Here is a 14,816-nt window from a genome sequence, read left to right on the forward strand (position 1 = left end):
ACAACAAAATGACTAAACCTAACCTTAAAGGGGTCATCAGATGCCCATTTTCCAAGTTACAAATGTTGATATGATTCTTTAGGGTCTAAATTAAAAGTCTATAACATACTTTGGTTAAAATTTCTCAATGGTAGTGTAAAACAACACCCATTTTACCTTGTCAAAAACAGCTCCTGCCAGAGCAAGCCGTTTCGGTGCATCGCATTTAAATGCTAATGAGCTCTGCTCGTGCCCCTCTTTTCTGTGGGGTGAGAACAGTTCTCTGAGAACTTTAGCCATGAAACTTGCTAACTAGCAACTAGCAAGGCGATTTGCAAAGATTCGTAAAAAAAAAAATGTATACGCACTTCTTCTATCGGTGAAGCTGGGTCACAAATGATTTGCGCGATAGATGCATTTAGGTAGATGGGGAGCGCAGCAGTCCTTTCAAAAATGAAACTGCAGCGTTTTCAAAAGTCTCAGTTTTCGCGGGTCGAAAACACTGGAGTAGTTTAAACGACAGGCGTAACCGTAGCAAAAGTGGTGTGTTTTAAAACGAAAACACAGTAGTGTAAACACAGCCTAAGATAAGACAGCCATGTCATTCAACAATTATGGTAGCGGCCTTGGTCTGTGTTACATCACACAGCCAAGAATCAAGTAATGGCTTCATTTGAAAAGGGTTATGATTTATAGGGATTTAAAAAAAAAAAAAAAAAAAAAAACACTGGGTGGATTTTTATCATTATAGGGTGGTTGTGTACACACACTGCCAACACACATTTATGTTCAAACAACATGGAAAGGTGAATTTTGCATCTGATGACCCCTTTAAAACAAAAAATTAAAATAGAAACGGAATATAAACATAAAGGCAAATTCAAAATTATATTATGATATAGTAAGTATTACTAAAATAGCATTATTTTATAAAGGTTTCAGCTGTTAAAGGGAACAAGAGAGTAACAAATAATTAAATACAAGGGATCCCAAAAACAAGAAGTTAAAGTCAGATGTTAATGTTAAATTAACAAATTAATGTCATATGTTCTTTTCAAACCATTTTATTTCTATAATTAGATGTATTTCTAAAGGATACACATTTGAGAAGGAAAATGTAATGCAGGACTTGATTTTATCTAGGGGTGCTCTGATCAGAATTTTTGAGGCCGATCGCCGATCACAGGAAGCAGTATCTGCCAATCCTTTTGAGAGCAAAAGAGAGAGAGTGTGCGATCATTTACTCACACTGTTTGTGAAATTACAGCTCACATAAGGTTTTCAAATGACTTTAGAAGTTATTAAATGAAGAAATATGAATTGTACCTCACCTTCAGCATTATAACAGCAACCATTACCTCGGCATATTCACCTTGTGGATCATTACAAACAAGAGTTAAGTGGTTACATTTCAGTTGATGTTTTATAAGTTTTTCATATAATGTTTACATTTTATTTCTGCAATATACCGGTTCAAATGGTAAAATGGTTTGAACTACGCAAAATTGTCTGAATTGAATAAAAAGTACTAAAAAGTACAAATGCTTAAGCAACATACAGAGCGTCGATAATTGAGAGGAAATCCCTGTTAACTGCATACACTTCTGACTACTGGTTGGAAAACCTTTTGAACAGAGATGCTGCAGACGAACCGCAAAGAAGAGAAAATACTATAGGAAGCAGATCAAGCTCACATGTTCACTATGCCAAGAAAATTCTAAATACTGAACTGGAGGAGAGTACATTTATATGAATGTATCCCCGAGGGGAACTGACTGTCTTCAGAAAAGGTTAGATGGTATTTTCTTTTCATCTTACCTCCATATAATGCATATTAATGTAGTATGCTGCTGCTTTGTTTAGAGTGGTAACCAAGGAAATGCTGTATTGCTACTATTCCATATGCACCACCTGCTGTCAGAGAGTGAATTTGCATCTTATTCAGCCGGGCTGCTGTTTTTGTCTCATTCAGATGTTTTATGTAACATAATTTCACAAAGCTAAGGTTGAACCATCCTGTTTTTGCTTTATATTTTGAAATTATACATAAAATTTACATCAAAAACTGCTCTTGCTATATGTAGCATGATTGTTTGGATTGTGAATCGTGATTAAAATGCAGTGTTTCATGCATTCTGATTAATATAACATTCAGGGAAAAACCCTGATGAACTGCCAAACCACCAGAATCCTAAAAAAAAGGTGATAGAGATTTTTGGTCAAACTGCCCAGCACTGTTTTAAACATTTCTTTACTGGGAATGATGCAAACAAGTGATGCACAGCAAGACCAGGATTGTGCCTTAAGGAAGTAAATTGGGTTAGCTGATTTCATGTTGACGTTAATGATATTGAAATGCATTATTTAAGGAAAAGAAGTTTTTTGAGTATCTGGCATATACCACAATAACTTGGCAGCAATGGCAGTGATCAATTATTCTTTTTTTGTGACTGTAATGTCTATTATGAACCTTTTACGATGACACAGGAGCGATGCAGACAGTGCAGTTCTGTTCTTCTGTTTGGTTTTAAATGAATGTTTTATGATTTCACTGGCACTGATAGAGGCGAGACCTTGGGTTATTACCAATATTGGGAAAGATATTGCATTGTGGTTTGATTTATGCAATCGTTTCCAGTAAGCTCGCAACTGGTTTGTGTCTGTAATCATAATATTGTGTAGTTAAAGTAACCAGTGCAGAAAACCTTTGTTGCTGAGGCTTGTTTTCTGTCTGGGTGTTCCCAAAATCAACTACACAGGAAATGACTTTGTCAGGCTTTGCATTAGTTTTATTTTGGATTTTATTTCCAGCATCTTTTAGATGTTCTTCCCCAAGAAGCAATTACGATAGTGTTAACTGTCTGGACCCTGTATGACCCCTAGATAATAACTTTCCAATCTCATTCAGATGTGTTGAGATTTTTCTGTTAAAGTGCTTTATCACATCCCAACTTTAAACAAGCAATTCGTAGTTGATTCGCTGAAAGGTCTAAACCCTTTCAAAACAATGATCTGTTTGTTTGCGCATCCCAACCAGTCCAACACTGAATAAACCAAAGGTGCGAGCTTGAGGCAGGACTGTCTCTTTGTCAAATGAGTGCAATACAATGTCATACAATCTAATAACAATCATTATTTGACACATCATTCCTCATTTCACTTAAAACTAAAACTGTCTGCTGGGTGTTGTAGAGATTTAGACACTTTACCTGATAAAAAGGGGAGGGAGTTTTGCAAGCATTTGTGTCAGAAAGCTTGTGTGCATCGCTGTTAATGCGGGTTTTGAACATATTACAGTGTTGCCTGATCCATCAGGGTCTTTTAGTGCCACCAAACCCAATTAGCCTTCTTCTGATCTCCATGGCAACGGAGTCTGGCGCCTATGAACGCCACATAGAGGGCCCTGCCGAGGGCAGCCAGGCCATTGGCCAACGTTAAGGCCAATCAGATTACTGATTCCCACAGAACACTGGCGGACATGAGCAATTATGGGTAATCATATCTGGACACAGAGACCGGGCCTAGAATCCACGTTTCGTGTGTGTCTGAGTGAGTGAGTGGGCATGCATACAAAAAAATTGTCCATTTTTTTCTAATTTCATTCTATCTAATGTTTCAGGGGAAGTATGCAAAGAGGAAGAGCCGTTTCAAACGTTCAGATGGCAGCACCTCCTCAGACACAACCTCTAACAGCTTTGTTCGACAGGTAAGACGCCTAAATGTCTTGTTACTGTCACTCTTGCCTCAGATGCAGAAGTCACTGTAAAGTATAATTCCCCTTTTTGAACCCTCATGCACCGTGTAATCTAGTTTCCAGGTTCTCAGCAGCTTTCTAGCTGCATGTAGCTCTTGCAGTCTTTAACATACCGAGTCTTCCTGTGCTGACAGTCTTGAGGCCAAAGGCGCTGACCTGTAGTTTCTGCTGTTGGTCTGTGGGTGTTTGTGCAGTTCTCCTCCTTATCACAGGAAGCTCTCTGCAGGATGCAGTTCAGCCAATCTTTTTGATGTTTCAAGTTATTTCAAGATTTGTTTTAAAATAGGAACAAACAAATATGTTGTTCAGATACATAAGCACACAGTGGGTATGTCTGGAGTAGTATACTATCATACATACTGCTGTTACTATTTCTGCAGTATGCAATATGAATATTTTGTCTGCTATGCATTTTTCTGCATGCATGGTATGCCTACTACATATGAAGTACATATTATTTATCTGAATTTATCTTATTTATCTTATGTTATTGTTTATTTAGTACTGACACGAAAAAGATGTTTTACATGAAAGAAGTTTACATGTAGTCCACAAGACAAAAGTTTGCATACACTTGATTATTACTACTGTATTGTTACCTGTATGATCCACAGCTGTGTTTTTTTGTTTAGTGTCAGAAAAATCCCACAAATTCTTTGGTTTTCCAGCATTGTTGTGTATTTGAACCCTTTCCAGCAATGACTGTATGATTTTTGAGATCTGTCTTTTCACACTGAGGACAACTGAGGGACTCACATGCAACTATTGCAGAAGGTTCAAATGCTCCCTGATGCTCCACAAGGAAACGCGATGCATTTAGAGGCGGGGCATTAAAATTTGAATTTGACGAACAGTGTAAATTTAACTTTTGTCTTTTGGGAAACATGTAAGTATCTTCTGTTTTTTTTCTGCAGAGCAGTACTAAATGGAAAAAAAAGATATTCAGGCAAAATAAGAAAAATGTACACATTTCCATTCTGTTGAAAAGTTTTCAGCCCCCCTTGAGCATCAATGAGTGTTTGAACCTTCTGTAATAGTTGCATATGAGTCACTCAGTTGTCCTCATTGTGAAAAGATGGATCTCAAAATCATAAATAATAACATGAATTTTGTATGATCCCTCTTCTTTTGGTAAAATAATTAACATTTTGCAGATTCTGAAAGGGGAATGTAAACTTTTGACCTCAACTGTACATATGTAGATGTGATGATATATAGATGATTATGTTTTAAAATGTCATTTATTCCTTTGATGGCAAATCTGAATCAGTCTTCAGTGTCTCATGATCCTTCAGAAATCATTCTAATATGCCGATTTGATGCTCAAGAAACATTTTTATCAATGTTGAAAACAGTTGTGCTGCTTAATATTTTTCTGGAAGCTGTGATACACTTTTCAAAAGAACAGCATTTATTTGAAATATAGAAATCCTTTATAAAAATTTATCTTCAATCAATTTAATGCATTAATTAAGCATTAGTTTGTACACTCTAAAAAATGCTGGGAGAAATACAACCCAGCGTTGGGTAAAATGTTTAACCTAGCCTTTTTGGTGGTTTTATTTAACTCAAATATTGTTTAAAAATTACTATAGTGCTGGCTTAAAATTGCACCCAAAATAGGTTGTAAATGTAAAAATCGGACACACAATTACTAGAGGCATCAGCAATAATCAAGAGGTAAACATTTATGTTCATTTACGACCTATTTTAGGTTCATTTTATGCAAGAAATATAGTTTTTTTGAAGCAATAGGTGAGTTAAATAAAACTGTCCAACCCAATCACTGGCTTTGTCAATATATTTCACCCAGCGCTGTGTTGTTTTTATCCCAGCATTTTTTAAAACTGTATTAAAAATATTTTTACTACCAAGAAACCTTTGAAAAGTAGCATATTTTGATCATTATTGGATAAATCTGCATATTTATTTCTCATATTTTTACACTAAGATCACTTTTGCCATCATTTAGCATTTACCTGAACATTATTTCTAAAAATGAAATGAATAATTTAATAACACTGTTAAATGTAATCTTTAGCAAATCTCAAAATTAATATCCATTCATCATGCTACGTAATAATGTTGTGATGTCTAAATTTCAGTTGTAACTTGTCAAACAATTGATTTATGAGCCATGTGTCAGTTATCAGCATGGAAATAATTATCGACATATCATTTTGGTTAGAATTTTAACATCAGTGTAACCCTAAATGTAATCAGGTCTTGTACATAGTAGTATCAAGTTCTTCTTTTTCTTTCCCTCACGTCCACCTGACATTTTAAGGAAGGTTCCTGTGTCACGCTTAAATATGTCCTCCTCTCCCAAAGCCCTCCCTGCTGAACGACATTTGCCCATCCACAAGGGGCTTCTTGCTAAAATACCTCCTCCTTACCTGCCAGCAGGGGGATCTTTACCCCCCCATGCAGACTGGAAAGGTTGGCTCCCGCCCATCCTCACATATACACGTGCATTAAATTGATTCCTCTTACATGTGCTCCGACACTTACGTACCTTCAAAGATGAAGACATTTAGTGCTCCTGTAAGGACGCACCTTAGAAGATTCATGAATATTTATGATCATATAGTACGTTTCCACGTGTGTCTGCCCCCTCTTTGGCAGCCAAAAGTATGAAAACCTGTGTAGGCCTTGGTCTCATACACACCCACGCGTATACACATATGAACAAATATACACACACACACATACACGCTTGTGCTCTTATACTGGCCAGGTTTCCATGGTGACAGGGCCCCGAATCTCCCCGCAGCATGCTGCACAGTCGGAAGAGGAGGAGGCAAATGGATTAGTGTGCTTGTGTATATAGGTGCGTGTGTGCGTTTGGAAGCCTACAGACCGATGTGTTGATTGCTGACAAAAATGTGTGGTCGCAAGCAGCCGGGGTCGTATATCAGTCTCGCTGTCGGACACGCACGCAGTATTGTGTTGTGAGTTAATGGGTGTGGCTCTCAAGCCAGTGTTTATTAGGATGAGACCCCTGAATAATTGAGCCCGTTATTCCCGCGGGCTCTCGTGATGGATCGCTTTCTAATTTTCCCATTAGTTTGGGTGCCATTACATCAGACCTCCATGGTTTTGGCGCTGAGGTTGAGTGCTTCTTGGCTCTCTGAGGACCGGCTGGTGTGTTTGATCACGGCTTCAAATGGCAGCTGCACAACAGAACATCCCCTCACATTTCCCTTTATGCCACGGTCACACCTGATGCCACACAAAAGCCTCTGCGTGCTGTCTGCTTCGGTGCGTGTGCTTGTTTGCACGTGTTTGCAGGAGTTGTTTACTGTGTTTGTTTGTCTGGGTTATATCTGTTTTGTCTAGAGTGGCACTTTTATATTTATCTCGACTGTTTTATTGCCGGATAAATACAAGAGTGGACAAATATAAAAAAGTAGCACGCAGGAAGTATGTGAAAGAGGATAAGGAGGATTTATAGTATGTTTCCATGTCTTTAGTCAGGTTTAACGAGAACATATTATGAATTTTTCCTGAAGTCCATTATGGTTTTTGTATTAGATTTTAGATTTTCATTACTTCTTTCCTCCTTTGCTCCTGCCTGATAATTAAACAGTCTGTTTTGCAACTTCATTTTTAAAGGAATAGTTCACCTAAACTTGATAATTAGCAGAAATTTACTCACCCTCAGGCCATCCAAGATGCCGATTTGGAGAAATTTAGCATTGCATCACTTGCTTACCAGTGTAGGGCCCTATGATTTCTGCGATGTGGAAAATGCAGACGGAATCATGGAATCCAGTCATAAAAATGGAATTTATTCTATGACACGGAATGTTGCGGAATTTGCCAAATTTTGGATTAATAAATCCAAAGTACTCTTAAATCAAAACATGACATGGACTAGTGTCTGTGAATATTAAGCTGCAAAAATGCTATTTAAATATGAATCCTGCATGTTCTGCGTGTCTCTGTGTGAATGAATGGAGCAAAGACGCAGTTTCATTTACTACACACATACTGAAGTGCGCGTGGCGCTCGTGGTGTTTCCAGCCTCTGCCGCCTCAATATATGTGTACATGAACACATAAAAATAATCTATAGAAGTGCTCTGAGGGTCACTTCTTGAGCATTTTACCTCTACTTTTGAGAAAACTATTGTCATATCATATACGAACAGAAACGTAAAGGTCTTCACAGCAACCTGTCAAAATAAAAGTTCAGGTTTAATTTGAAGAAACCGTGACAGAAATATATTACTTAATGTAATGATAGTACTACTACTAATAATACATTTATTATTAAAACATTATTCTTTAAGTATTTACCAGAAAACATTTTACCAGGTAAATCTAAATACACAACACAGTATTTCTGAGAAAATGAAATAAATAAAATAATAATAAATTGTTTTTGATAAAATCAGTTTTCGGAGATGCTTTTGATTGTTAAAATGTAAAATAAAATCATTAAAATGGAAACCAGAAAATTAATGAAAAACACAGAATTTGGTAAAAAAAAAAAAAAAAAAAAAAAAAAAAATACAACTGAATTTGAAGGGAAAAAATTGTATTTCATAGGGCCTTAAAAATTTAATTTTTGTTAAACTTCTATTAATTTGCTGTTAAATTGTGTAACTTTTGTAGAGTCTACAAAAATTAAAATGAATAAAGGGAATTTGAGAAAAAATAAAACTGACTTTGGGAAAAAAATATAATGGAATTTGGGGGAAAAAATAAACTAATTTCATAGGGCCCTACCAATGGATCCTCTGCGGTGAATGTGTGCTGTCACATAACAGTAATTCAAAATAATCCACACGACTCCTGTACACAATTGACGTCTTGAAGTGTAACTTTTGTGTGAATTATTCCTTTAAGAAATATGCCCCTTTGAATATTAAATGTAACTTTTGCTTTAAGTTTTAATATTTACTGTATGTTTTCATATTACATCAGGCTTTTTGTATCAAAACAAGCTTTATTCTTTATTATATAGCCTTTAATAACGGAGACACAAGCATGCATATCCACAGAATTTTTTCTGTGTTCCCATTAAGCCACAAAGGAGAGAGAACCTGACAAAGATGGTGAGTGGTGACTGTCAGAGTGTTATGGTGAGGTGGTGGGTGAAAGGTGTTGGACAGGCTGTGCCTGCGGGTCAAAGGTCGCCCTCTAGTGGTTCTGACAAACCCATAACACTTGAGGATGTCAACCTATACACCAGTGTCTGGGACTTTGAAAGTCAAAATTTATGTTGCATCTCATTATTTTGGTGTTATTTATGTAGTTTTAAAATTTCTTTGTACTTTATTTAGTGGTGCTGAGATTTGCATTGATTCACTGAGCAGATACTTTGAGTCAAAGTGACATGTGAGTGTTTGTTCAGCTGACAAACACTAAATCTATTACAAGGCAGTGGTCGACTAATATGGATTATCTCAATGACCGAGGCCAATAACTGGATTGTGATAGATTATACACAATTGCAGGGAAAAGTATGTGAACATGGGAGGTTTGAAGACAATGCCTATTTACCATAAATTTCTGCATTAATTGAAGATTTGATCTGATTTTCAATTGTTTCACAACTGTAGACAAACATAATTGGCATAACGATGCATTTTCACGTCTTCATTGAGCACTTCAAATAATAAATCACAAATGCAAATAACAAGATTGCAGTCGGATTCACTCTTTTCTCTGTTCAGCAAATTTTGAGTATGCTGTTAACAAGAACTAATGACTGATTTTTCCAAGGCCTCAAACACGCATTTAAGAAAACATGTAAGATTAAGAATTGTTAACTGGTTTCTTTCAACAAATGTTTTTCCGGCATCTGTATGTGATACACACCATTGTTCAAATGTTGTTTATTTGAATTTATTTATTTTTTATATATTTTTTTAAAGAAATAAATACTCAAAAGTGACAGTAAATATATTTATAATTCAACAAAATATTTCTATGTCAAATAAAAGTTGTTCCTCTAAACTTTCTATTCATCTAAGAATCCTGAAACATTTTCCACAAGCATATTAAGCAGCACAACTGTTTTCAACATTGATAATAATAATAATAAATGTTTCTTGAGAATCAGCATATTAGTAGAATGATTTCTGAAGGATCATGTGACACTGAAGATTAGTGAAGAAGTAATGATGCTGAAAATGTAGCTTTGGTCACAGGAATAAATTACATTTTAAAATGTATTTTAAAAAATGTAAATAATGTAAGAAAAAAAGCCTTTGTGAGCAGAAGAGATGTATTTCATAAAAATTAGAGACCCCAAACCTTTGAACACTAAAGTATTAATATAGTTTAATTATAGCAGCTGAGATATACACATTATAGTGAAAATTAATGTTAACTTTTTTTTCAGAAAAAAATATTTGAAAACAGAAACTGTGCTTTAACCACTGATTGATGGCTGTTAATATATTTTGGAAATAGCACAAGGAAGAACAAACACTTCTGCAGGCACAGTTATTGACCAATAATCTTTAAAATTATTAATTATCGTCCGGTTTATTAGTCTGACAAATTTATCTCAGTTTATCTCATGGTCACACTCAGGTGATTTTGAACTAAATGAAGCTGTTCTACTTGTGTGAGTCAACCTCAGTTGAAGTGACTGACTAAACAGATGTGTGGGATCCACCGGTAACAGACACAATGAGTCAGGTGGCCTTCTGTCAGAGAGGGGACTGTTCAAAAGGGTTTCTCACTACCTCTCCCTGCTTCTTTCTTTCTTTCTTTCCTGTCTGTCTCTCTGACGTTTACATTCCCACTCTTTCTGGCACTCGCCACTCTATACCGGAGCTAAACACGGGAGAGGCTGAGTGAGAGAGAGAGAGAGAGATCTGCCCCTGCCTGTCACAGCTAAATTTAACCCCTCAGTCTGCAAATGTAGCACAAGTCCTGCAATTTGACCCCCCCACCCCAATTCTCTCGCTTGCTCTCTCTCTCTCTCTCTCTCTTACCCCCTTCAACTTAGAAACTGAGTACAGGTTTCAGCTGTGTGTGTGTGTGTGTTTGTGAGTGAGTGTGTGTGTGTGTTAGTGAGTGTCAAAATGAGCCAGGAGGGGGTGATGAGGTTAGCAGAGCAATTGGTCAATTCCTGACACACACGTATAGTCCTCTGGCTAACTTTTGCAACACACACCCATCACAGCTACACACACATTAATACAAACGCTCGCGTGACACACATACACACACATCGTGTTCGGCGTGGACTCGGATCTTTGGGTGTGACTCTGTGTTACCGTGGCAAGGAGCGAATGCCATGGAGAACAACGCACGGATTCAGAGGCCCGCAATGGTAAGAAACACCCGGAAACATCCGTGTGAGTTTGTGTGGTGCTTAATTAAGCGTACTAACGACTGCGTCAAAAAAAAATGTCTTGGACGCATGGATCTTTTCTTATAAATATGTCTTATTTGCACCTTCTCTCCTTTTATTTCCTCCCTCTCTCTCCTTCTCTCTCTCTCATGCTGCCGTTTGATTCCATTTTGGGCTGGGCAGCTGCTTAGGCCTGCTGGGTTTAAATTAGACCTCCAGCACTGCTCAGGGACCTTGCTGGTACTGGCTGCCCTGTCACAGATCCCTTAGTCTGGGTTTCCGTCCGATCTGGACACCCATGGAGTGTGCTTATTCAACCAAATCATATGCACCAACTAACAGAGTTATTCATAAAGTCTTTATGGAACTGAATCAAATGTGATTATGTTCTTAATTATGAGCTTTTAAAGGAGCTTTTTCAGAAGGTAGAACAAAAATAAAGGGAAAAACATATCTTTGCAGGTCTTTTTTTTAGGCAACGTTCAATTGAATCGCTGAGCCTTTCATACGTGTCTTTAGCATTTGAAAAGTGAGAATGCTGTGATGTAAAATGCAAGAGCAGGTGAAGTGTGAGGGGAAAATCGCTGCGTATTTGGTAAAAATCAGGGTTTTAGTGACTGGTTAACTCAGTAAATTTCTGGTTTGTTAAAATTCGAAGGCTGTTGATTGGCATCATTTTTGACAATGAAAGAATTAGTATGCAGAGAAAATGTCATCTTCTGTGTCATCAACAGGTTTAGTCTCGCTGTGTTTTCACAGCAGGGTATTTGGCTTGTCAGATTTATCGCTGTAAGATATACATCTCTAAATGTGATCCACCATTAAATGTGTCTTTTTAAGTTTGACGGTCAGATTCTGTGGCACAATAAAGCTGTGATTTATTGCTTAAGTGGCTTGAAGATGTCTGAGTGTCTAGGATCAGATTGATGCCGATTGTGAGGATGGTATCAGATGCTTACATGAGCAAACAGAGTTCAGGGTTTGTTTTGAAGCATCCTGATCTTTGCTGTAAGCATCAATGCATTTATACATGAATATTATCTGCTTGGTTTGCATGTGCTTACCATTATTTGTCATTCTGTGTAGACTGTTCACTTAATACCCTGAACAATTCAGCTGTCCTAAGGACAAATAATGCATAATCTGATCCATGTAGTGCTTTGGGAACAAATGAATTCAGAAGCATATGGCTTTGTTGTACATTCCCAGAAGCGACATGCATTTGTGACTCTCTCACATTACACTCACTGAACTCTGTCAACAGTAAAAGTACATTAACAGATCCACATTATTTAAAACGCTAAAAATCAGTGAAAGAAACAGTATGTTGTATGTTCATCAGTTTGCTTCTTTTATCAAAGAGACAATGCGACAATGACAATTTAACATTTTTCATGTTAAAAATTTCTATTTTTAACATAAAAAAATGGAAATGTTATGCCTATATGTAGCACTGTATATTTTTCTACCTACCAGTAGAGTACTGGTAAATATAAACCTCAGGAGAAGCATAAAAATGGCTGTGAATAGATTAATATGATTAATCTCATGATTTTAGACTTCTAGTCTTTTGAAAGTTATTTAGAAAGTAGAATGAAACCAAAACATTGATTTTACCTAATATGTGACCCTGGACCACAAAACTAGTCGCAAGTAGCACAGGTATATTTGTAGCAATAGCCAACAATACATTGTATGATTTTTCTTTTATACCACAAATTGCTTATTAATAAATATTTACCTTTTAATTATTGCTGATGCCTCTATTATGTGTCTGATTTTTAATTTACAACCTATTTTGGGTTCATTTTAAGCCAGCCAGTAATTTTAAACAATAGTTGAGTTAAATAAAATTTAAACATTTTACCCAACTGCTGGGTCAAAACAATCCAGTTGCAATCCAGTTGCACGCTAACATTTTTTAGAGTGTTCATTTGGACAACTTTAAAGGCGATTTTCTCAATATTTCGATTTTTCTCCCTTAGATTCCAGATTTTCAAATAGTTGAATAAATCCATATCCTATGCTAACAAACCATCACTGGAAAGCTTATTTATTCAGCTGTCAGATAAGTCTCAATTTTAAAAAAAATGACCCTTATGGCTGTTTTTTTTGGTCAAGGTCACATATTACCTAACCAAATTCGGTAAAATGATTTAATTCATTTAATTTGTATATTATTATTGTTGTAATTGTTTACATTATTTATTATTTTAAATAAATAAGTCATTACGTTTGTACAGCACTTTTGTTGACACTCAAATTGCTTTACCACTTTTTTAAAGGAGGAAATCTCCTCAACCACCACCAGTGTGCAACATCCACCTAGGTGTAAAAAAAAAAAGAAATATTATAACTATTATATGTAAAAATATTATTTGCAAAGAACCATTAAAGCATTATTAGTTAAGCCTGAGGAAGAAAAAAAATAGGAGAAATGTGAAACCTGTATAATGTGGCTGTAAGTTTGAAAATGTATTCAAATGTGTTTTAAATGTTCCTGTATACTTGCATTGTAAGTGTAAGTACTGTAACCATTATTTTTGCTTGTTAAAAAAGAAAAAAAAACAAAAACATAAGTTATTTCATGTAGGAATCTGCATTTTTGAGCTTAACATACACTGAATTCAAAACATGTGGAATTGAATGCCCATTTTCCAAGTTGGTATGATTCTTTAGGGTCTTCATGAAATGTCTGCACCATACTTTTCCTCAATTCCTCAATGGTAGAGTAAAACAACACCCTTTTTACCTTGTCAAAAACAGCTTTGTTCACAGCCACTCATTTCGGTGCATATCTCTTTAAATGATAATGAGCTACTGCTCACCCCGCCCCTCTCTTCCCACTCTCGCCCCAAAAACAAAACTCTTATGTTTACTTTTACATTTAACTACAAAACACCTGCATTGCTTACGAGATATTGTTGTTGCTACAGCTGCTCAAGCGCAGAGAAAATGACGGACAGCGTACAACTGACTGAGGGCGGAAATATGTTAATATGGGAAAGTCCGTTAGCGGTTGTGGGTGGTGCCTGAGCAATATGACATCATACTGCTCAAAAAATCAAAACGGCTTGATAATTGAGACTGTTTAGGTTTTTTAGGGATTAAAAAAGGAGTGAATGTGTTTTTATCACTGTATGGTGGTTGTGTTCACACACTGCTAAGACACATTTATATGCAAACACCATGTAAAAGTGGATTTTGCAACCGATGTCCCCTTTAAACCAAAATCAGATTTCTTATAAAAACCTGGGGAAGGAATTATAAAAGAAAAACCTCTGAATTATCTGCCAGTCATTTATTGTTGATTTCATATAGGGAGGCGTAGTTGTTAGAGTTGATCATCCCACAATGTGTGTGTGGGAGATTTTTTTTTTTTTCCAGAGCTAGTACTAATCCTTCCTCTCCACCTCTCCCACACAGTCCTTTTCATTTCATCCCATTTCTCGCTTTTTTCTCTCTCTCGATCAGCCGTCATCTTCTGGCATGTCTTTTGTTTCGTTCCCCGCTCCGTGTTCCTGTCGTGCCGCCGCTGATGTCTTGACTAGCGCGAGTCTGACAGTGTTATTGATGCATAGTGTTCACGGCCGCTTTCTACACAGCCTGGGGAACTTTACACGCTGGAAGACAGAAAATGTCAACTTTGTTTACGAGCTCGGCAGAGCCTAAGCTAATATTATTGTTAATACGTTGCTACTACAATGGAGCCAACTTCATAACATTTAGGCCTGGGATATTACTGTCAAGTTCTTGGTGCTGTTTG

At 36.6% G+C, this 14,816-nt stretch overlaps 1 protein-coding gene across 5 annotated transcripts in view; it reads left to right on the top strand.

Moving 5' to 3' along the window:
- The window catches only part of cacnb1 (calcium channel, voltage-dependent, beta 1 subunit), a 45,370-nt gene that overhangs the window by 3,554 nt on the left and 27,000 nt on the right, over positions 1 to 14,816 (top strand). For 4 of the 5 annotated variants that reach the window (XM_051105324.1, XM_051105332.1, XM_051105344.1 and 1 more), the window contains exon 2: positions 3,599 to 3,685. In XM_051105324.1, the coding sequence (XP_050961281.1) occupies positions 3,599 to 3,685 (87 nt within the window). Of the gene's footprint in view, positions 1 to 3,598; positions 3,686 to 10,806; positions 11,030 to 14,816 lie in introns of those variants that run through there. The other variant, XM_051105337.1, reaches the window with a different exon arrangement.

This window comes from Labeo rohita, chromosome 3, assembly GCF_022985175.1.
Source record: "Labeo rohita strain BAU-BD-2019 chromosome 3, IGBB_LRoh.1.0, whole genome shotgun sequence".
Taxonomy (NCBI): Eukaryota; Metazoa; Chordata; class Actinopteri; order Cypriniformes; family Cyprinidae; genus Labeo; species Labeo rohita.